The 21,354-nt window shown below is 52.8% G+C and overlaps 2 protein-coding genes and 1 long non-coding RNA gene across 12 annotated transcripts in view; 2 read left to right on the forward strand and 1 right to left on the reverse strand.

Annotated features, from left to right (window-relative positions):
• Positions 1 to 5,378, forward strand: part of SRGAP3 (SLIT-ROBO Rho GTPase activating protein 3) — a 109,285-nt gene extending 103,907 nt beyond the window's left edge. For 6 of the 7 annotated variants that reach the window (XM_067003125.1, XM_067003126.1, XM_048074705.2 and 3 more), the window contains one exon: positions 1,441 to 5,378. In XM_067003125.1, coding sequence (XP_066859226.1) covers positions 1,441 to 1,857 — 417 coding nt within the window. In that variant the 3' untranslated portion in view covers positions 1,858 to 5,378. The remainder of the gene's footprint in view (positions 1 to 1,440) is intronic. The other variant, XM_048074720.2, reaches the window with a different exon arrangement.
• Positions 5,379 to 5,603: 225 nt separating this feature from the next.
• Positions 5,604 to 6,497, reverse strand: LOC136791607 (uncharacterized). Its single transcript, XR_010833926.1, has 3 exons — positions 6,151 to 6,497; positions 5,836 to 5,880; positions 5,604 to 5,689 (listed from the first exon to the last, which is right to left on the reverse strand). It is a non-coding gene; the product is annotated as an uncharacterized lncRNA (long non-coding RNA).
• Positions 6,498 to 8,030: 1,533 nt separating this feature from the next.
• Positions 8,031 to 21,354, forward strand: part of RAD18 (RAD18 E3 ubiquitin protein ligase) — a 67,178-nt gene continuing 53,854 nt past the window's right edge. For 2 of the 4 annotated variants that reach the window (XM_067003135.1, XM_067003136.1), the window contains exons 1-2: positions 8,031 to 8,566; positions 17,090 to 17,219. In XM_067003135.1, coding sequence (XP_066859236.1) covers positions 17,098 to 17,219 — 122 coding nt within the window. In that variant the 5' untranslated portion in view covers positions 8,031 to 8,566; positions 17,090 to 17,097. The remainder of the gene's footprint in view (positions 8,567 to 17,089; positions 17,220 to 21,354) is intronic. The other 2 variants (XM_067003133.1, XM_067003132.1) reach the window with 2 other exon arrangements.

Below are 21,354 nucleotides of genomic sequence, written 5' to 3' on the forward strand. Positions count from 1 at the left end.
CGCTCAGCCAGGAGCGGCGGCGGTGGCACAGCCGGTGATGCCCACGTGGAGAAGGGCAGCTGCTGGGGACACCGCTGCCCACCACAGGGAAGGAGCTTGTGCGGGGTTTGGCAGGTTGTTATGTGTAGAATCAGCTGTTTTCAGTGGGGTAATTAATGGTAATCGCAGAAAGAAAGAACTTTTACTGTCCTGTCTGCTTTTCCACCAGTCATGCTCCTTGTTCGCTTGCTCTGCAGCACGCTACCCAGCTTCTCTGTTCATCAAGAGCTTACACTTGGCATGAACAAAATTACAAAGTTCTGGTTGTAGCCTAGTGCATATCCCAAGTGGGGGTTCGAGCGGGGGCACCACGTCGGGGCTGGGGCGGCGTAACTGTGGGCACCGGTCCCTGGGGCTCGGCTGACGGGCAGCGGCCTCCCGCCCTGCAGCGGTGCCCGTGCTGGTGACTGCCCAGGGCCCCGTCTCCCCCCGGCGGGGCAGGGCAGGGCAGGGGGTGCCTCCGGAGCAATGGGCGAGTGCCCCGTTTTGTTCACTTCTCGGTTTTGTTTGTTGGTTTGGTTTGGTTTCGTTTTAGAGCTGCGGGAAGCATTCTCACCCAGCTGATGTAAATAAATATTTACCTTGAAGTCTGTAGGACCGCTGAACTTGGTAGTCCTAAGGCTTGGCTCTGGGAGTTTATTTCCACTCATTTTCTGCACAGTTTAATATAATTAATTGGAGCTAACTTTATAATTAATTTCCTTCTACTGAACATTACCTGAGGCTTACCAAGTATGCTGTATACGTTAGAAAAATGAAGGACTTGTCTACACAAGGACAGTGAGCAGAGTTAACTAGAGTTAACTTTTTAAATGATCGATTCAGTTGACTTCAGTCACTTTGCAGATGGTCTCTCTGAGTTAAAGTTGCCTTAATTCGGTTAAGGCTGAAATAGATGAAGGCAAATTAGGGTCTCTTTATTTCTGAACGAAAAGATCAGCACTACAGTTTTAGGCAATTTACCTAATTTGCTTTAAATTGACATTTTTCACTGAACTGGGCTCCCTTTCTGGCAGATCTCTTTGGGCAAACCCAGGGATGCTGTGCCCCAGGACCACGGCCCTGGTGGTTTGGGAGGTGCCACTGGGGGGGGCTGGTTCCTGCAGGGACCGGTGGGCAGGGTATCGGGGCTGGTGGCACAGCATCAGTCCTGGCGCACAGCAGTTGCTGCTGTTGCAGCTGGTGACCAAACTGCCACTGACTTCAGTCAGTGGGTGCCTTTGTGCTGCCAGACTTTGGGCTCCGTATCTTCTTCACCAGCTCCTGCTTCGCCCAGCAGCCTGAGAGACCCCATCTTTGGTCAGCCCCCCAGCCACCCCCCAGACACGCAGACACTAGGACAGGGGCATCTCTGCGGGGCGGGCCGCGATGCTGACCTCCCTTTCTCGGTGGTGTTCGCAGGACATCGAGAAGACCATGAGCACAGCGCTGAACGAGCTGCGGGAGCTGGAGCGGCAGAACACGGCCAAGCAGGCTCCCGACGTGGTGCTGGACACGCTGGAGCCCATGAAGAACCCCCCGCTGGGCGCCGCCAACTCGGAGCCCGCCAGCCCCCTCCACACCATCCTGATCCGCGACCCCGATGCCGCCATGCGGCGCAGCAGCAGCTCCACCACGGAGATGATGACCACGTTCAAGCCGGCCCTGTCGGCCCGGCTGGCCGGCGCGCAGCTGCGGCCCCCGCCCATGCGGCCGGTGCGGCCGGTGGTGCAGCACCGCTCCAGCAGCAGCAGCAGCTCGGGGGTGGGCAGCCCCGCCGTCACCCCCACCGAGAAGCTCTTCCCCAGCGGCTCGGCGGATAAATCGGGCACCATGTAGGCTGGGCGCGGGGAGCGCCGCGGGGCGGGGGGAGCGGGGACGGCGCCTCCGCCCGGCCTCGCTCGGCCAAAGGGCGCGTCAGCATCGTGCTCACGAGCAGACTCCCCGGGGGAGTACCTGACTGGTGGCACGCCGAGGTACGTGTGTGCGCACGTGTGTACGCGCACACCCCCATCCGTGTGGAAACTCTTCCCAAGCTCGCAGCCCTGCGGCAGGAGACGGCAGGTCTACGTGTTGTCACTGGAGAATACACATTATATGTAGAAGTATATATTACAGAAGTGTACAGAATTTGGTGACTTTTTTTTTTAAAAGTAGATTTACCTCAGAAACTGGCTCTGAAACGTCCTCGCTAGAGATGCTGGGTTGTGTTTTTTTTGTTGTTGCTTTGTTTTTTTTCCCCCCAGGCTATTTGCGTGTGCGTGCGTGGAAATACATTGCAACTGTGTGTCGAGCAATACAAGGCCAATCCTGAGAGTTATATTCTGCAACTCTTGGCATTCAAAAAGAAAAAAAAGGAAGATACAATGGGTTTTATTCACTACTTGGCCTATGGAGAAGAGTTGAAAATACATAAATGACAGCAGTGTTCGTCAGGCCGGCTGGGAGTCTTCTCAAGCCGAGTCCTGAGACTCCTTCGTGCGCACCGTGACGGCCCGGCCGGCAGGACCGGGCGCTCCCCAGGCTCTGCAGGGCGAGGAGCGTCGCTGCTGCCCAGTCACAGCGCAGCGCTGGGGGGGCGAGCGGGCTCCTCTGAACTGCAATTTTCTTGAAGACTTCAAAATGAACAAGGACTGGTGACAGACCTGTGGTAAAGCATAGACAGAGTAACTTATACAGTTCTGAGATGCTTCATTTCACTTTCCCCATACACTTTTTTTTTTTGGTTTTGTTTTTTAACTAACGAATATCTCAACAAATGGGACTAAACAGGCAAGGAGGCTTTGCTACAGTAACGTTCCTTTATTTAAAGTTGCACAGCAGTGCACGAGGGTCTTGATTCAGATTGCGTCTTCTTGCATGAAAAGCATGAGCCATATTTGACCATATCAGATGCGTAACCGATCTGATGGGGTGATATTTTGCACTTTCTGTACTGTACTATATAATACAACAGTTTGAGTTTATGCAAAATAATTTACATTTTGTTTTTCCTCTAAACATTTAACCCAGAGAAAAAAAAATATGCAGAAAGAGCTGGGGATTGCATGGTATTTTGTCTGATAACCAAGTCTCTCTGTAATGCTGAAATCAAGACGCTCTGTGCTTCTCCTGCAGTTTTTTTCTTCTTGTACAGATTTCCACGCAGTGACCTGTGCTTTAATTTGGTCCCTTCCACGTGATCACACGCAACCCCAGCGCGAAACAGGCCATCGTGAGTCTCAGCTGCACAGAAATCTGCGCTAACAGCTCCTTCATGTCCATGCCCTCCTCTCAGTATCTGACTTCTGTCTGTCCCTCAGCAAGCCCTCCTGCCTCATCCAGCGGTCATCTTCCCCCGTCCACAGCTTTTTTTCTCCCGTCAACCTCCTCTCCTCTCCCCGAGCCCGCGGGCCGATGCCGGGCTGTGCTGTCACAGCGCGCGGCGCCAGCCCCGCCGGGCAGGAGGGCTGCTGCTTTCCGTGTCCGTGTCCGGTGCACGAGCATGTGTCCCTGCCACACCTGCCTCTCCGGCTGTCTCTCGCCTGGTCCGGTCCGTTTATGTATCGCTGTACTTGCTTCAGTGCTGGAAAGTAACTGTTAAAATGTAAGCTGTACAAAATATAGGGTAAGATTAGATGAAAGCCAATGCCACTCACCAAATCTTTGCACTTAGTAGATAGATCAATGTAAAAAGTAATGTTAAAGAAATAAAAAACCAGAAACCTAACCTTTCAGTGTACAGTGTGGGGGAAAAAGTACTGTATGTAGTGGTTCTGTCATTGTTCCTCAGTATAATGCTATAAGGGGAAATGGTGTTTACGTACTTGTCTATTAACATAGTTGACATTTGTAATTACCGCAATTAGTTCATATTGATGTTTATTTTTCTTCATAGTTTTTCCCCCCCTTTCCTAAACTTAGACTAACCCCGAGGTCAACGCCTCTGTCATTATGGGCAGCAGATGTTCACACAGTCTGTTCTAGCAATGAACCAGCAAATGGGCTCTTAGGGGAGGGAAGAAACCCACTTGGCACGAGAGTTGTGTATTCGTTGCCAGTAACTTCTTTTTTTTTTCCATTTAGTTCTTGGAGAACATTCACTTTGCCAGTCGTCTGTTTTTTTTATATACTTTCAAATATGACTTGATAGCAAAACCATGTTTATTGTTTTTTTTTTCCCCTTCTTTTAAAGATACGGTACAAATTCCAGTGTTTTTCTATTAAATTATTGCCTTTTGTTTTCCTTTGTTTTGTTTTGTTGTGGGTTTTTAATACAATTGTTTTCTTATCTTTAAGTGCCTTTTTGAGCACCAGAACAAATGCTTGGAATTAATGTACTTGGAGCTGTACACATCATGATTTCCTTTGTACAGTTACGTTGTGCTATGGGTGATTGCTTTTAAAATCCTTTTAAATTTTTTTTAAAGAAAAGAAAAACCAAGACATTTTGTTGAAGAATAAACTACCCCTTTTTAATACGGTATTCCAATTGTAGTTTTAACTACTGTAAATTTAAGGGGGAAAAATGTATTTTTCTGTAACTTGGCACAAAATTTAAACACATTGTAGGAGTATCATAACTGGAACCCACTCACGTTTTATGAGTGACTTTATCCTGATCCTTGATACCTCTTTAAAGGCTCAAAGACTGTAGGCTTTAAGAGTTCCTAGAGCTGTTCACTCAAGCTGTGAAAATTTGCAGCCTAGCAGCGGTTAGGGGACGCCGGGCAAGCCCCGAGGAGGAAGAGGAGGGCAGCTCCACGGGGTTGTTTCTCTGCTGTGCAGAGCCGGTGCCACCCTCCCGGGGGTCCCTGCGGGTCACCCGGGACCGCGGCTGCCCCCGCCGAGCTGCTCCCGAGGCAGCTCCGCGCTCGGCCCAGGTGCCCGGGCCCGGCAGTGCCGCTGCAGGGCCGTCGTGCCCCGGCCCCTCTCTTCTCTGCGCTGGCTTTGGCGAGGAGTGCGAGCACGTCGGTCCCCGGGCGGTGACGGCAGCGCGCTTTCCTTCCTTAGGCTGAAGTACACCCGACAGATCACTTCTGTAAATCCTGGGCTGTGTTATTTAACTAGCAGCGTTGTGGTTTTCACGGTGCGGCACTAGGTGTCCCGAGTCTGATCTGCTTCTGAGTGGCTGGGTTGCGTAGTCTGAGGGGTTTTTTGGTTGTGCCAGGAAACCTTAGGACCCTGCTGGTTGGCTGCCCTTCCTAACGGTCGTCGTCCTCCCCGTGGGTGTTGTCTCTGTAACGTATGGTGAGATGCCGTTCAGCTAGAGTGTCTGATTGGGTCCTCTGTCCTGTATGCTGATGATGCCATGTAGATGGAGCCACTGGTCGGATGTGGACTCATCCTGTTGAATAAAACTGCTTAACTTTTCTCAAAAACACCCGTTGTGGTTTCAGTGTTCACCGCCTCGCTGCCGTCCCGGGAAGCCGCGTGTGGCTGGCACCGTGTCCCTGTCCCTCCTTGGCGTGTCCCCGCCTGGTGCCGGTGGCTCTGCCAAGCTCTGCGTCTCCTCCCCGACCCCGTGCTCGGAGCTGGGCCTCGGGGCTGGGCAGGGGCCCCGTGGCCTCCGGGCTGCTTCCCCTGCCTGTCCCGCAGGCAGGCCCGCTGTCGGTGACAGTGACTTACCTGACGGTGGGGTGCTTGTTTAGATGAACCGCTGAGAGCACAGATGGACGCTTTCCTTTCAGCTCTGGACATATGGTGAAAATACACAGGGAAGAAGATGTAGGCCAATTAAAAAAAAAAAAACACACCACAAACTCCATGTGGGTGTAAATTCGCACATTTCCATGGATGTGGGAGGACCTGTGCTGATTTACACCAGTATAGATGTACCCTGCATTCCTGAGCTCTCATTTCTTCTTTATTTAAAGTGCATTTCTGGAAAAAAAATACAAAAACCACCAAATGGGCACACTCCCTCTGTTACTTGACCCAATCTTTGCCTTGATGTTCCCTGCAGGAATTGGGGTGCAAGAAGGGGGGGCCCTGGGGATGCCGTGAGGCCGAGCTCAGCCCTGGGTGTGCGCCTCCAGCCCCCGCTCCCCCCCAGCACCGCCACGCGCCCCCTGAGACCCGGAGCTGGTGTGGGCTGGCTCGTGTGGCTGGGATGGGAAAGGAAAGAAATGGAGAAAGATCAACGAAATAAACCTGTTAATTAAAAGGCGCTGAACCGATGGCAGTTTAGGCTAAAGAACGTGTGCAGAGCATGGTGCAGCAGAACGTGTCCTGCTCAAGCTTGAGGCCTGAGCAGCCTCTGAGCGCTGGGACCAGACGCTGACTTCTCCCCGAGCGCTGGGGCCGTTCTGGCAGCAAGAGGAGTGCAGGGATTCATCAGGTTTTCATCACTGGCATTGAGTGTCACCTCCTCAGTCCTGGCCCAGATTTGAAGTCAGGCCGTTGTCCTGCCGATGGAAACACTGAATACATTCTGAAAGACACGGTGAGTCTCTAAGCCTGGGGGAGGAAGGCGATATTTAGGTGGCCTGTAAATGCTCAAAAACATCCTGCGCGGCCCACGTGGGGACGGGGATGTCGCTTGTGCCTGTCCCATGGGAGCACAGGGCCAAGCCACTGTCCCCATCAGGGCGCAGCATCCTGGGTGAGGAGACCTGGGCTGCAGAGAGGCAAAGGTGGGACACACAAGGAGCACTTTCTGGTTCCCTGTCCCAAACCATGGAGTTGAGTAGGGCTGTGCTGTTGTGCTGGGCCCAGAGCCCTGTCAGGGACACGTTTGCCCCTGCCCCTGTGAGCAGGCTTTGTGCACGGGGGCATCCGCGCAGCGCTCCCCTGCTGCAGCCTCAGCGTCAACTGTGCCTCCCCCTGCTGCCACCTGATGTATTTTGGGGGGATCATGACTAGATCGCCTGTCGCTGCTCCTACGTTTTCCCCAAACACTTCACTCTGTAAGCACCTCTAAGCAGTTTAGCGCATTAGCACTCGCTTGTGTAGGAGTATGAGATTAGTATTTCTCTTGAAATGGAGAGAATTGCTTTGGCAGCGAAGCACTGAAAAGAGCAGGCTTGCTTTCCTTCTGAAAGCCGATTACGTGTGCAGTAATTATCCCCGGAGGGGCAGAGGGGGACGGCGGGACGTGCTCCCGAGCCCCTCCGGCCGCTGGGCTCGCTGGTGCCGGGTGGGCACCCGGAGCTCCGTGAGGGGCCGGTGGTCGGTGGGCCTCTGCCCGTGGGGCTGCCGCCGCCCTCAGCACGCGTACGGCTGAGGCCACGCGGGCCGCCCGTCCCGCCGCCGTGTTTCTGCCGTCGGGGCGGTCACTTCGTCAGCGCTCCGTGCCCAAACTCCTTGGTTTGGTGAGCTCGGGCACCGCCGGTGCCAGCCTGTGCCCGGCTCCCCCGAGTGCCGCTGTGCAGCCCCCCGCCGAGCCCGGAGCCCCCTGTTGAGCCCAGACCCCCCCCGCCGAGCCCGGAGCCCCCTGTTGAGCCCAGACCCCCCCGCCCCCGCAGCCCCCCGCCGAGCCCAGACCCCCCCCGCCAGGCCCGCAGCCCCCCGCCAGGCCCGCAGCCCCCTGTTGAGCCCAGACCCCCCCGCCAGGCCCGCACCCCCCCCAGGCCGAGGCCGAGGCCGGGGCCGGGGCCGGGGCCGAGCAGGCCGCCGAGGCCCGGCGCTGGCGGCTCCGCGCCCAGCAGGTGGCAGCGCGGCCACGGGCTGCGGCCGGCCGGCGGCCTTGGGCTGAAGATTAAATTAGCCCTCGTAAGGATTTATTAAAGCTCGGTGGCTGAGGCCGGGGAAGGTATTTGGATGTGGGCGGTGGCCCAGCTCCCTCCCCCGGGATTCGCGCTTCCCCTGAGAGGCGCCGCGAGCCGCGGCGGCGGGCGCAGGCCGGGCGTTGCGGCAGCGCTGGCAGCGCCCTCGCCCGGAGCCAGCGCAGCCCCTCGCCCCCAGAGAACAGCCCCCGGCAAACCCCGGGGCAGGGCCGCCTCCTGTGCTGGGCTTCTGAAGCACCTGAAGCCCATCAGCACACCTGGGCAGAGATCTGTTCCTGCGCTTGAAGGGAAGTCATTAAGGGAGGGCGGGGAGGGCTGAGGAGGGGGCTTCTGCCTTCGCAGCGTAGGTTGGTGTAAGTGCACCTGCTGTGGGCTCTTCAGTCCTGCACTGGGAGGTGAAGCCAAAACAGGGAAGTGAAAGCAGAAGAAAGGACGGCTCTGTGCAGTGCTTCGGGTGGTGGGAATGGCTGCCCAAACAGCGGGACATAACTCCAGGCCAGGCAGCACCCTGTGCATTTTTGCCCTCTCCTCTGGAGCGTGGTGCAAGCCCATAGCCTTCTGTCTTGAGCAAGAGCAGCTCCTGTCCTGTCTGGAGAAAAGCCATGTGCAGGTGTGGGCGTGTGGGGAAAGGAGCTGAGCCTCCTGGAGGGGCTGTGTGGGGCTGTGCCTGCCATGGGGGGCAGGAGCTCGGCTCCTTGCACCGCAGCATCGCCGTGTCCCCGGCCAGCAATGCCTGCGTGGGCTGCGCTGTGTTCACCTGGCTCCGTCTGCCAGCTTCTGGCAGGCTTCCTGACCGTGCTGAGCAGGGGAAAGTGGACCCTGGAGCAAAGCCGTTCCTGCAGGTATGCTGTTGATGAGCTTTTTCCTTTTTCCTTGTTTTCCTTTTTCTTTTCTCCCCCTGGCAGTTCACAAAACAGAAAGGGTGCTGTAGGCACAGGGAAGGGCATTTGTGTGGGTGGGAGGCGATCACCTGGAAACCAGAGCATCGTTTTCAGATGGCATTTCAAGACTTGAAGTTGGTTGAATCACTGGGGACCATTGAGGAAGAACTCATGTTATTTTTGGGAACAAATCCTTCAATCTGTCTCTTGACTGAAGCTGGTGACACTTTTATTTGAGAGAGGCAAGGCTTTAGATAAAGGTTTCAAAGCACTTCACAAATGAATTAAAACTGTTTTTGAAAGATGGGCATTTTTATCTGCATCACGCTGTAGACCCACTCAGTGGCTCCCATTACTGCCATTTGTACAAACACAAGAGATTACTCTGGGCCCAAAGAGTCTACGGGCACCAAAGCAGCAGGAGGCAGCTTGTCCAGGGCCACATGTGGTGACTCGCGCCCATGGGAATTAATGTGATCAAGACTTGCAAGCCACAAGGGATCTAGAAAAAAGGGCAGTGTGGGGCAGAAACGGAGGTGTGAAGGAAGGGTGAGCTGGAGCAGCCAGGGTCAGGAAAGCTCTCGGGGCAGGGGCTGCAGAGGAGGGAGCCTCTTCTGGTTCTGTACGCAAGTTGTGCGCAGGAGGATGAACGGGGTCTGCGTGGACGGAGCGGTGCCATGGCTGCCGGGGTGCAAAGCAGCAAACATCAACAGCGGCCGCGCTGCCAGGGCCGCTGCTCCCTGCGGGGCTGGGGTCTCAGCGGGACAGCACCAGGCAGTGCGGGGACATCCCCGTGACATCCTGGGGACATCCCGGGGACATCCCTGTGGCACGGACACGGCCGCTACTTGCAGGGGGGGAGCCGCAGCAGCACCGCACTTCCCTTCGCTGCAGGGCTCGTGATACACCATGAGCCCGCTCTGAAGCACTGGAATGAAATCTTGGCCTCCTCCACTGATCTTTTGGATAATTAATTGCCAAGAAACGCTCTCAGGGTAATTTGCCTTTTATTTAGGTGGATCCAATCATTCAATATTTAGGTGGAGCCAATGGTCATTCACTGCATGTGCTTTAAAGACGCACCTAAGGGCAGCCTGTCAGTTGTAATGCTCATAGATAATGAATGAAAATATGACACAGAAGTGAAATGGAGAAGAAATGGTGGTGGAAATTAGATTGATTAATGCTTTGAACCTGGACTCAGAGTGCGGCAAGTGCTTTCAGTCTTGCTGACTGAATTAAATAAGCCAAATTAGTAATATATTTAATTTTTTCCTCCTGTTTAAAGACATCAAAGTGCTTTTAGCAAATGAGGTGAAGAGTTTTCATCTATGTTTAGAGCAAAAATGGAGCAATGTGCTGTGGCACGTCTAGAGCCTGCGGTGATCTCATGGCACAGGGCCATGCATCCCATCCTGCCCTCTGTGTGGCCTTGCTGGTGATGCAGCCGTGAGCCGGGGTGGCCCCAAAATAGCTCTGTGGGTGCTGCTGATGGTGGCCACTGCATGCGGGGCAGCACACAGGATGTGTGGTGGCTGGGGGCGTTCACACTCAGTGGGTGCGCAGCCCCTGCGGGGCGGTGGGACGTGGTGAGCTGTCAGGGGCTGTGCCCTGCCCACGCCGCCCGGCTTTGCTGCCACGTGGCTTGCTGTGTGTCGACAGGGATCCGTGTTAGTTGCACCCACATCACTTGTGGTGGGGACTCACCCGTTTCTCCCTGATGCCTTCCATGTGCAGCATGCTTTGCTTGCAGTGCTGCGGTCCCCAGCAGCAGCAGCCGGCGGAGTCCTTGGCATCGCGGGGTGGAGGCCGAGGCTGTCCTCTGCACCGCACGGCCTGGGCACATTCCCTGGGGGCACACGTTCACCCCACTGCGGAGAGGGGAAAGCATCTGACAGATGAGGTCGACTCTTGAAACTGGTAATGCGCTCTTCAGATGGCAAATTGCCCTGGGTTTGTCTGGAGGCAGCTAGGCAGTGTGGGGAAAACCTGGCACCAGCTAGCACCGCTGTGGTTTGTGCTGGGTTTCAGCGCATTCTTTTTTGAGTTTGAATTGCTTTATTTTTCTTCAAACGTCTCCCTCCTGCTCTGGTGCATGACCAGAACAGTGTCTCCCCAGGCTGCCTCCTTTCCCTCTGCCCTCCAGCCTGCCTGGCCACTGGGTCGGAGCTTGCCTGCTCCGGCAGGGAACTCGTCTGCTCCTCAGCTGGGCACTGCAGGGCGCACCCCTCTGCAAGCGAAAAGTAAGAGTTTTCCCCACTTCTGTTAAAATGAAAAAAGGAAAACAACAAAAAAATATTAATATACCCCTATAGACTCACTCTCTGTGGAGACATTGGAAACCAGATTTTAGCAAGCTTTAGGGATTGCAGCATTATCCATCTTCTGTAAATACTGCAGAGCTGTGGAGTTGGAAACGTGTTTATGATTGCGGCTAGGGCTGAAAGACTCATCAGCACTGATGGCACGCGGAATCGCTTCACTGGTTACCCAGCTGGCAGACAGCAGCTGTCCAAGCTTTCTGCTCTAAGTTTTTCCTGGGAGCAAAGCACAGGATATGGAATTTGCAGAAGTATTTAAACGCACATCGAGGTAAGGGTAGCTGTTGGAGGTAGAACAGCATTGCTGCCTGCCATAAAGACCCCTCCTCCCTCCCCAGAAATCCGAGACCCATGGTCAGAGTGCGTTGATGCTACTGAAGCCGTGGAGTTTGTGTCCTAGCATTGAAGCACCAGCAGTGGGGCAAAACTTATCCAGACCTTTAAAGCTAATAATGCATGTGGCCAGCACCCAAAGGCCAGGCGCCCACCTGACTGCTAATTCTGACCCAGGCACCCACCTGACTGCTCAGTTTGCGGGGACACCAGGCCTGGGGCCTTGGGAGCAGCACGGCGAGGGTGTGCGGGAAGCGCCAGCGGGACAGCACGTGCGGAGCTAACGGAGCTAGCAGCCCTGCGTTTGTTCCGTGGCTTACAGGCACTCTGCAGGGCTTGCAAACAGTGCTCAGCTTTTGGGACAGCAGCCGGCTGTCAGGAGGGAGACGTGCTGTCTCGGGGTTTCTCCAAGCGTTTTGCACCGGGGTGTGAGCTGGCTTCAGATGCGACCTGACGAGGTGCGAGCTGTCTTGAGGCCGATGCACGCTGCGATGCGATGCACCCGCGACGGAGCAGAGCCCCATGTCAGCCATTTCCTCCACAGTCCCAAGGCTCTGTGACAACAAACAACCCAGGGCAAGGCGTCACTCAGGGAGCCTCCAGGGTGAGACGTAGTCTTTTTTTTAAGTAAAAGATTATTTATTTATTTATTTTTAAAGCCTTACATAAGTCAAAACATCTGCTAGTGCATGACTAATGCACCCCCTCCTCCCCCAGCGCGGTGACACAAGTTCACAGGAATTATATAAATGGCTGTTTCCTGTAAGAAGTTATACGTTGTTCATAGGTCTTTTGGGGACAAATCTCACATTCAACAGTCCATTAGCTTGCATTGTTTACAAATAGCTTTGAACCGAACTGATTAATGCACTCTGCTGCCCAGCCTGCGCTTCTGACAGGGGGTGAAAGGGACGAAGTCAAGCCCTGCTGCTGCCTGAGGTGGGCCGGCACGGCTGCGAGGCTGCTTTTCTTCCCACCAAAGCCAGCCTGCCTGGGGCAGCACAGGTTTCTCAGACCATGGCCTGTGGGCACGCAGCTGGCAGGGCTGGGCTGCGCTGCCCGGGCGCTGTGCGGGCACGGGAGTGCTGTGCTGGGGGTGCGGGCACCCTGCTGAGCTGCGCCTCTGCTGTGACCCTGGGGGAGATGCTGAGTCTGGTGTTAACCAGGTCCAGCAGGGCCTTCGCTGCCGTAGCGGCTGCTTATGGGCCCTGTGGTGCGTGTGGCCCTGCTGTGGCTGTGCTCTTGAGCGGGGTGCCGGGGCAACGGGCCTTCGCCAGCCGCCTCAGGGGTGCGGGGTGGCGGGGACGGGCCCCAGCACCGCCAGCCGGGGGAGATGATGTATCTGAGGGTTGCGTTGTTTTAGTTCAGGGATGTGTACTGGCGAGCGCCCAGAAAGCTCCGCTACAGTTCATTTGCCTTCTGGAAAGTACAAGGAAGTAATTTAAAGAACTGCCAGCTAAACCGGCCGTGAGATGCGATTTCATTCAGGCTGGTGGAGGAGCAGGAGGAGGATGAGGGGGGCGCCAGGAGCAGGGTGCTGGGCTCTGTGGTGCTGGGTGCTGGTGCCCCACCTGCCCCCCACCGTGTCCTGCCCAAGCGCTGCCGCTGCCCTCTTGGGTGCCGTGGGGTGGAGGGCGGATCACTTCTGTGCTGGTTGTTAGCGCGCATCTTGCTGGGCCTTCTTCCTTGTTTCCCAGAGTGGATGCCACAATTCTGGTCGTTCTGGGCCAGACCTTTGTTTAGATTAGTGCACGTTGACGTGTCGATGGCAGAAGGGTCAACTTCTGGACCTCTCAGAAGAATGGGCTTTAACTCCTGAGCGTTCTGTCCTTCAGCAGGGCACATCACCGTGGTGCGGTTCTGGCCATCCGAACCACCCAGCGCCTTCCACGCAGGTGCAGGCCCGAAGGCTGCTGATGGCCGCGACACGTTCTCGACAGGACGTGCAGCGCTGAAGCCAAGCCACGGGCCCTCGTGGTTTTGTTGGCCAGATGGAGGGAGAAAAACAGAAACAGATGTTGCAGAGAATCCTAGTTGTTGTCGTCGGGTTTGCTCTCCCCCCATGAAGAGCAACCCAGCCGGGCCTGCGGTGCGCGAGGGAGCTGCAGCTGCTCCTCTGTCCATCGCTAGCTCGCCGCGGGCTGGGGAGGAGGCCGTACGGCACCGAGGGTGCCCAGCCGCCACAGCTGGCAGCGGGGTGCCACAGAGCCCCCGAAGTGCCGGGGCGGCACTCTGCCAGCGCTTGCGCTGTGATGGCTGACTCCTGCCGGGTCACACGCCTGCTGGTTTGTTTAGCTGTGCACAGCGAATGAAGCCGGAGGCTTTGCAGAGTCTCCTCCTTGGATGTCTGTTTTAGGGAGCGGCTGACTTTGAGAAAGCACGAGTGGAGGCAAATTTCTGCATAAATGTCGTGGAATTACACCTACTTTTTTTTTCCTGACAATTTGGTCTCCGAATATTATTTTCTATGAGCTGTCTCTTCCATGTCCTTGAATATTGATCCCTGGGGATACTGATCCTCAGAACAAGGCAGCACTTCTGTAGTTTAATGTAAAGCTTTTCTTATGCAATGTGGCTTCATAAAAAAGTTTGGATCTCAGAGGCTTGAGGACTGATATCGCTCCATGAAGTTAAGACAGGTCTGCTTAGAGTTTGGCTTTGCGGCACACCTGTGGTTTGGTCAAGTGTTGTTCTCTTTACAGAGAGAGACTGGAGTTGTAGCAAGAGTGCAGCATTTGAAGAGAGTTACCAAAGCTGTAGCAAAACTGGAGGTGGAAAGTTATAACTTGAGAATCCTAGGCTAATGCCCTAAAAAGCCTTTCTCCTTTGGCAGTAGATAGTTCCTTAGATCTTACATCCAACCTTCGGTTTCCTTTATAATGTATTTCTGCTCTACAGATTTATGTGTGATGTTTTGATCTCTTTTTTTGTCTCCCTTATATCTTGGGATATTTTCCAAGTTGATTCCTAATCAGACTTTTAAATTGTTTTTACTATATTAGCTGACAAATACAGGCAAACTTGAAGGTTTGACATTTTTAGAGTTCTAAGTCTTATAATTTTTAGTGAAAGCTGTGGAGTAATTCCCAAATTGTCTGGGTAAAAACTAAATATAATTTTATGGGAGTGACATTTTCAGGGGGATTAGGAGATTGAAGATAATCGAGAAAATGTTTTCAAATTGCAACGTTCAGTCTCTGCACAAAGCACTATCAGATTTAGAGTCTGGTTCTTGGAGCTTTGATTACCTCAAATAGCATTTTTCTTCAGGAGAAAAAAAAAAAAAGGTTTCAGCGAGGCCTTTGCGGATGCCAGCGGGCGGATGGGACCGGCAGCAGGTGAGGGCGGCGGTTCTGGGCTGGGGCAGCAGCGAGGGCCCCTTTGTGGGAGCTGGAAATCCTCAGCTGACAATGGGTAGCGGAGTTCTCAGAGCCCTCCCGCATCAAGGATGGGCCGTGGGATGTAAGCTGTCGCCAGCAGAGATCTGCACGGTGGTAAACCCACCCTGTGAAACGACTCCGTCTTCTCCCATTTCCTCAATGTTAATGTAATCTAGTCTTTTCTTCATTTTCCTTTAGTGCTTACCACCTGTCATCCCTCTTCTTTTATCCCATTAGATGTTTGCCAGAGAACTGTGCTTTACTCAAAATAGTAGTAGAAAGACTAGAGTCACTCCCATTGCTTTTCTCTTTCAGCGCAGGACAGTAGGCAATGTTGTTTACTAGGCTCCAGTAGTTTGGCTTTTAGTCTATTTTGCAGTTATTCACCTGCATTTCTCAGTTTCTGACTGCTGTCAGCTGAGCCATGGAAAGAGCAGCTTCAGTGGTGAGGCTGATTAATGACGACAAATTATGCAATCTAGAAAATGTGTCAGCCACTGAGTGCAGGATGTCTGATGGGCGGAAAATCTCATTACTGATCCAAGGAGAATGGCCAGACACCATTTCATTCAAAATAAAAATGTGCAAATCAGCCACAGTGAAAGGCCGAGCTGTCTGAAACATGAGCTGTTTATATTTTATTACAAATATGAAAGCCGAACCCATTTGATTATAAATGATGTCACATCCTGGGGACTTGTCCTGGACGATGGTCTTACTTTTCCAATGGGAAATTCCTGCTTGTGGCTGTGAGAGTTGACAGTAGGGTGCATCAAGCTGAGCATTCTCCAGGTGCGAGCAGCCCTCCTCCGCCAGGCTGCCTCGGCTGGACCCGTGGGGGCTCCAGCAGCAGCACAAGGAGCTCTGCTGCAGAAAGTGATGCAGAAATTTTCCCGTTTGTTGGTCATAATTCTTCTCCTCCAAAGCTGGAGCTAATGGACTGGTTGAAGCCACCCATCTTGTCCTCGTTTCTGTGGACTCTGGCACTGGCAGTGACCCTGGTATAATTTAGAGCCAGCATTTAGGGTACTCACTGAAGAAGTATTTGAAAAAAAAAATACTTGTGGGTTTTCTGGGCTTGGTTCTTTTTAGCAACTAATACATTCACTCAGAAACAGCTTTTATTAGCCCCAAATTAGTTGTAAGTTCATTTCAATGACCCAGACAGCATTGGTTGGGGTTGGGGAAAAGAAAAAAAAAAAAAAAGAGGGGAAAAAAAAAAGGAAAAAGAAATGACCCGTGCAGGTGATGTCTGCTTGCACAGGGTTTGAGAGGCTTTGTGCAGGTGCTGGCAGCTGCGCTTGGCTCCCAGCCCTGCCGAGGGGTTTCTCTTCCTCCTCCTCCTCCTCCTCCTCCTGCATTCCCTGTGCCTGGGACACCTCTGCTCTTTGTGCCTGAACTCCTCCTAAAAATTCTCCAAATAGTAGATTTTTCTCCCCCCCATAATTTTACATTTAATTCCCATTGAATCGGCACCTGGAAGCAGTCCTGGACTCTTAGATCTGCCACGTGCAGGAAGTTTTCTGTGCAGGCTGAGTTACTGACATTTATTTATCGTCATCCCAAAAAGCAGCTCGCGTGTTCGCTGCAAGTACCACAAAGTGGCCTGAGCTGTTTTTTCTGCAGGTGCTCTGGTTATAAATGGCTCTTTTTCTCCGTGTTCAGTTTCACTGCTAATATATAAATCTGGGCAGAGAAAGGCTAAGTTGACTGGGAGCCAAAATTGCCTGCTCATAGTTCTTGTGTTCTAGCTATTTTACAACCCCTTTATTTGATGAGCAGCAGTTAACACAGTAAAATGAAGAGATAAATGCATTGTAGATGACATATACAGCTGCATTAGGAGCAGCGAGAGCCTTTGCTGAGGCACAGTAAGCAAAGCTGGGATTCAGGGAAATATATCTTCAGTAGCTGCTGGAGACTCATCAGCATCTTGGCGAGACGATGCTGGAAGCGCTGGGGACCGCTGCTGTTTACTAACTAGCGGGCTTGCCGGCGACAAATCACCGCTGGTGGTGACGTGGGCTGTCAGGAGGGGCACGAGGGATTCATGTCCTCGGGGAAATCCAGGCAGAAAGTCCATAATGAGCTGTGCTCTTCATGGGGAAAATTGTATTCCTAATTAAAGTCAGAGAGTGCTTCAGGGGGTAGGAGCCCAGTGAAAAGATAGTCACCGTCTTGCACTTCTTAGTAATCAATGGTGGGAAAATAATCAAACGTGTGATGGAGCAGCAGCAGGTTGGGGATTGATGACTTATCCACGCGGAAAGTGGCCTCACGGCCACCTCCTTCCTGCTGCTGCGGAGCAGGGGAGGGGAAAAGTGTCTGGGCCGCTTCTTCTGCAACAGCCCCCGCTTGCTGCTGTGTGTGGCTGCTGTTTCTTTATTGTTCTTTTAAACACTGAAATTGCTTTGAATGAATTTCCTGACTTCTGCTACATCTGTTTCCAGGTGTGTGAATGAAGTTGGAGAAAGTCCTTCAGTACGCAGAACCACTGCTCAGACACGATCAACACCCAACTGCAGAAGTTTTGAACCGTCCAAGAAGTGAAGATTTTGGAAGTGGAGGTCTCCCCTTCTGGTATGTTAATCCCACACAGCATTTGGGACATTTTCTTGTCTTCCTCTGGAACACTGCATTTAGGTTACTGTAAGACAGAGGTAGGTGAGCCGCTGCTCTGCTCTGCTACGAGATCTGCTGCGTTCGCAAGGCGGCGTGGGTGCTTGGTGGCTGCTCTAAGTAGGCAAAACGTAGCTGTGTGGTAGAGAGAGGTTTCCATGGATTTTACCCCAGGAATTTACATGAATTTCAGTAAACCTGACCCTTGGCACCACTCTCCTCTCCCAGTTGCTGCCTAATGCACCACTGAACGTTTTGTTTCCTTGGTCTGGTGCTGCTCTTGGTGCCAGAGCAGGGAGCTCTTGCCCATGGCCGGGTGGGTGTGCTCGCCCCCAGGCACTGGGGATGGACCAGGGAGAGCTGTGCTGCCCCAGCACTGCGAACGCTGAGAAGGGCTTAGTATTCAGGAACAGGAAGGTGTTGATGCAGTAAGAAAGACAGCAGCAGAATGAACAAAGCATAGTCTTCAGCAAAAGGAGAAAGTCCCAGTGATGAGCATTTCAGTGGCTTATCAACAGATGCATGAGACCAGAGGCAAGGAATAATTTGTATCCAAACTGTGCTCGTGCCAAGTCCTTCAGCTGAAAAAGGCTAAATCTATGCAGGAAAGCTGAAATGTCAACTGAGAAACACTTCAATTAACATATAGATGTTTTTATCTTCGTATTTTATTTATTTATTTTGCCCATTTTTCCTCTGCATGAGCGTGCAAAATGTTTTTTCCTGTTTGATAGCTACTGTCTGTTACCTTAATTGCAGCTCTTGCTGGGGTTGAATACAGAGCACTGAGCGTTATGCGCACACAGGGACATGTAACAGTTCCTAGGAAATCACTGAAAGAAATTTAGTACTGGAAAGTTAAGTAAGCTCATGCTGAGAAACAAAGGGTCTTAGCTCTGCCTTTCCTGGTGTTTGGATGCTAATTGTAAGGTCTTTCTGCTAGTACTATTTCTCAAAAGCATGCAGCAATCCTTGCTTTTCTATAAGTAGCTAAATTATTTTTGTTCAGCTCTTTTTTTTGGGGGGGGGGAGAGGAAGGACTTGCACCTAGGCTGGGAACTAAGCAGCCAAAATTATGCTCTCAAAAAGCTGGTAAAGCAATGAGCTGCTGGAGATGATCAACTGAGAACGAAAAAAGGACCTACCATCGGGTCTAGCTCTGTACGCAGCTTATCAGTTCTACAGTTGTTGTACTGCAGTAACTTGGAGCTAGTGAGATTACTTGTGATTTTCATAACAATTATTGGATCAGAATCAGTGTCTAAGGGGAGGTGACTGTGTGTGCTCAGACAACGGCTCGCTAACGTCAACGGGCATCTGCTGCGGCAGAAGACCAAAGTCAGCAAGGGCTCGTTCCTAGCTCGTCTGTTATTTGAATTCACACCAGTCTCTGCGGTCAGAGCTGCGACGGGTTAATGTGCTGCCAGCTCTCTCCCCGAGCTGTCTGTTCCACAGCCACTGGCATTTCACGCTGCCCTTTGGCCCGATCCAGTTAGATCAGCATTGGTTTATTACGAAATGCCTGGAGTGATTTTACTCACTGTGTCTATCTCCTAACAGTTCAAGAGAAAGTTTAAATATTATTTCTGGCTGCTCCAGATGCTAACTCTAGCGGCTTTGCAATGGAAGTTTCCACGCAGCTCTTTAGAGCTGTAACATTTTTTCCACTGATTTACACTGGCCCAATCCCACTGAAGGAGACGAACAGTTACATAAAAGAAAGGATTTCGTTTATGCTTTCGAGGCATTTCTGTGTGAAATGACCAGATATTCTTGGACCTGTGGCGTGGATAAACAGCAGTGAAATGGAGCTGAATGCAGCTCAGCGTGGTGCTACCTGCCAGTATAACCTCTGTCCAGGGGGATAAGGTATCTTTTGACACATGGGCAGTGAACACTGCGACTAATGAAAGGCGCTCCCCTGATGTCTTTGGGCTTGAAATGCACTGACCAAAACTCTCTGCAGTGCTCCACCCGAGCTGGTGCAATTTGCTTGCCAGGGAAATGGTGGTGGGAATTGTCATTAAACTGGAGGCTGTTAGTCAACGGCAGGAAGAAAAAAATAGCACCTCTGAATCAGACTCGACTGCCAAGTGCTTTATAAGTGCTCATAAAAAATAGCAAACAAACATTTCAAGGCTGACTAAGCATCCCCTGCTCAACGACAATTTGATACTCTACCCACTGTGAAATCAAGATCAAGCCTGGCCGAGGTGGAGCTGTGCCGGATCTCTCCCTCGGGGAGCAGCAAAGGCACCCGAGCGGGGAGCACAGCCCTGCCTCCAGCCCCGTCTGCGTCCCCCGCAGTGTGTCCGTGCTGCCAGCCACGCGGCTTTCACCCCTTCATCGTGTGCTGCTGCCCACAGGTCTACTGTAATGCTCGCTTCCACACGTGAGAAGGATGTCCCCGCATAGTTGCTCGGGAAGGAAGGGCGCTGTGTGTCCCCGCAGCAGCCGAGCAAGCTGCCCGAGCTCTCTCGCAGCAGCCCGTGGACAGCCTGCGGTGGGCGCAGGAGCGAGCCCCGCGAGAGGCGCATCGATCGCTGCAGCTCCTGACCTTTCCCGAGCCCTGCCCGGGTGTCTGCTCCCCCACCTCCCTGGTAACCCGGTTAGCTCGGTCTGGGCATGGACACACTGCTGTTCCTGCTCAACAAGGGCTGAGAAAGGGGGAATTCATCGCTGCATATGGTTTAATTTTTTTGTTCCTCTTGCGAGGAAGAGGCAAGGTATGATTAAAAGGAGCTTCCCCAGAGTTTAGGCCTTTGTGTCCCGTGCAGAGAAGGGATTCACTTGTTCGTGGTTGATGTGAACGGCCTGCGGTATGGATCGTAATCCAAAGGTGTAACTTGCCCGTTGCTCTCCAAGCAATGATCCGGCATTACAGCAGGTCGGGGGCAGCGCGCTGAGGCTGGCTGGGGGCAGGAGGTGCTGGGGCTGGCAGGGATGCCCGAGGTGCCCGCACCGCCTGCAGCTCCGGCTCCTGGCTGGCAAGGGCCGCACGGAAACGCAGAGGAGAGGAAAGGGGCTGGAGTGCACAAGTGTCGTGCAGTGTCGGTTCGAAATGTCACCCATCGATTTGTAAACTGCCACGAAAGATGAATTGCAGTTTAAATTGGATTTTGTAAAAGCAGCCATAAAACATCTTGCTTTGCAATGCCATCTCCTTTATAAAGTGCCTCATTGTGCAAAACGGCCCCAATGCTGCGTGCTTCAGACCAGGCTGTGTATGGCTGCTCTCCGGGGATTCTTCAGTTTGCTCACAGTACTCTAACCTGCCCAGGTCACAGTGCTCCATGGAAATGATGGGGAGGCAGAACACCCCATGTCAGCATCACGCCTCTAACCTCCGGCGGTCCTACTCGCTTCCTGGTGCAAGGCAAAGGTTGCTGCAGCCCAAGCCAGCACCCTTCTTCTGCTGCCCTGCCTGGCTCGGGATGCAGCGCGGCACTGCTGTGAGTGCCAAAAGATGCCGGGCTGCCCGGCGTCACTGTGCAGATCGCTGGGGTGCAGCCTGCAGAACGGAGGGACTTTTGGTCAGGCTGCCATACCCAACCCAACCGCGCTAAACATGTAGGACAGCACTGTTCCCTGACAGGCATTGCAAGGAAGCAAATAATTAGCATTCACAAAGTCTAACTTTCCATTCTGCCCCATTAATTGAAAGCTTAATTACACCATTTAGACAACATCGGATCAATCACAAGAATGGGCCGCAGCATTAGCTTAGCCAGCAGAACAGCCCCTTCTCTGTCTCTGCCACGCCAGGAAGCTTGTTTGGTCAATATTCCCTTCGCCAAGCTTGCAATATGGGAACAATCAAGCTATTTAATCAGTGGTTAAAGGCTGTAAACATTTCATGAAAAGGCTTGTAATTTTTGGTCTAATATATTATCTCATTACAAGCCTTCTATTCATTTCAGAAGGAATTTAATATAGCGCTTGCTTAAATGAAGGAGGTCCACATTTGAGAAATGACCGTGTTAAAAGAAAAAAAGGAGTGCCAGCAGTGAATGAAATCATTGGCAAATCGGAAGCCCTGCGGTGTCCTGCCAGGGCACATCCCTGCCTCCCATGGGCGTGTGGCCAGGGCAGGTCC

This window comes from Anser cygnoides, chromosome 10 (genome assembly GCF_040182565.1).
Source record: "Anser cygnoides isolate HZ-2024a breed goose chromosome 10, Taihu_goose_T2T_genome, whole genome shotgun sequence".
NCBI lineage: Eukaryota > Metazoa > Chordata > Aves > Anseriformes > Anatidae > Anser > Anser cygnoides.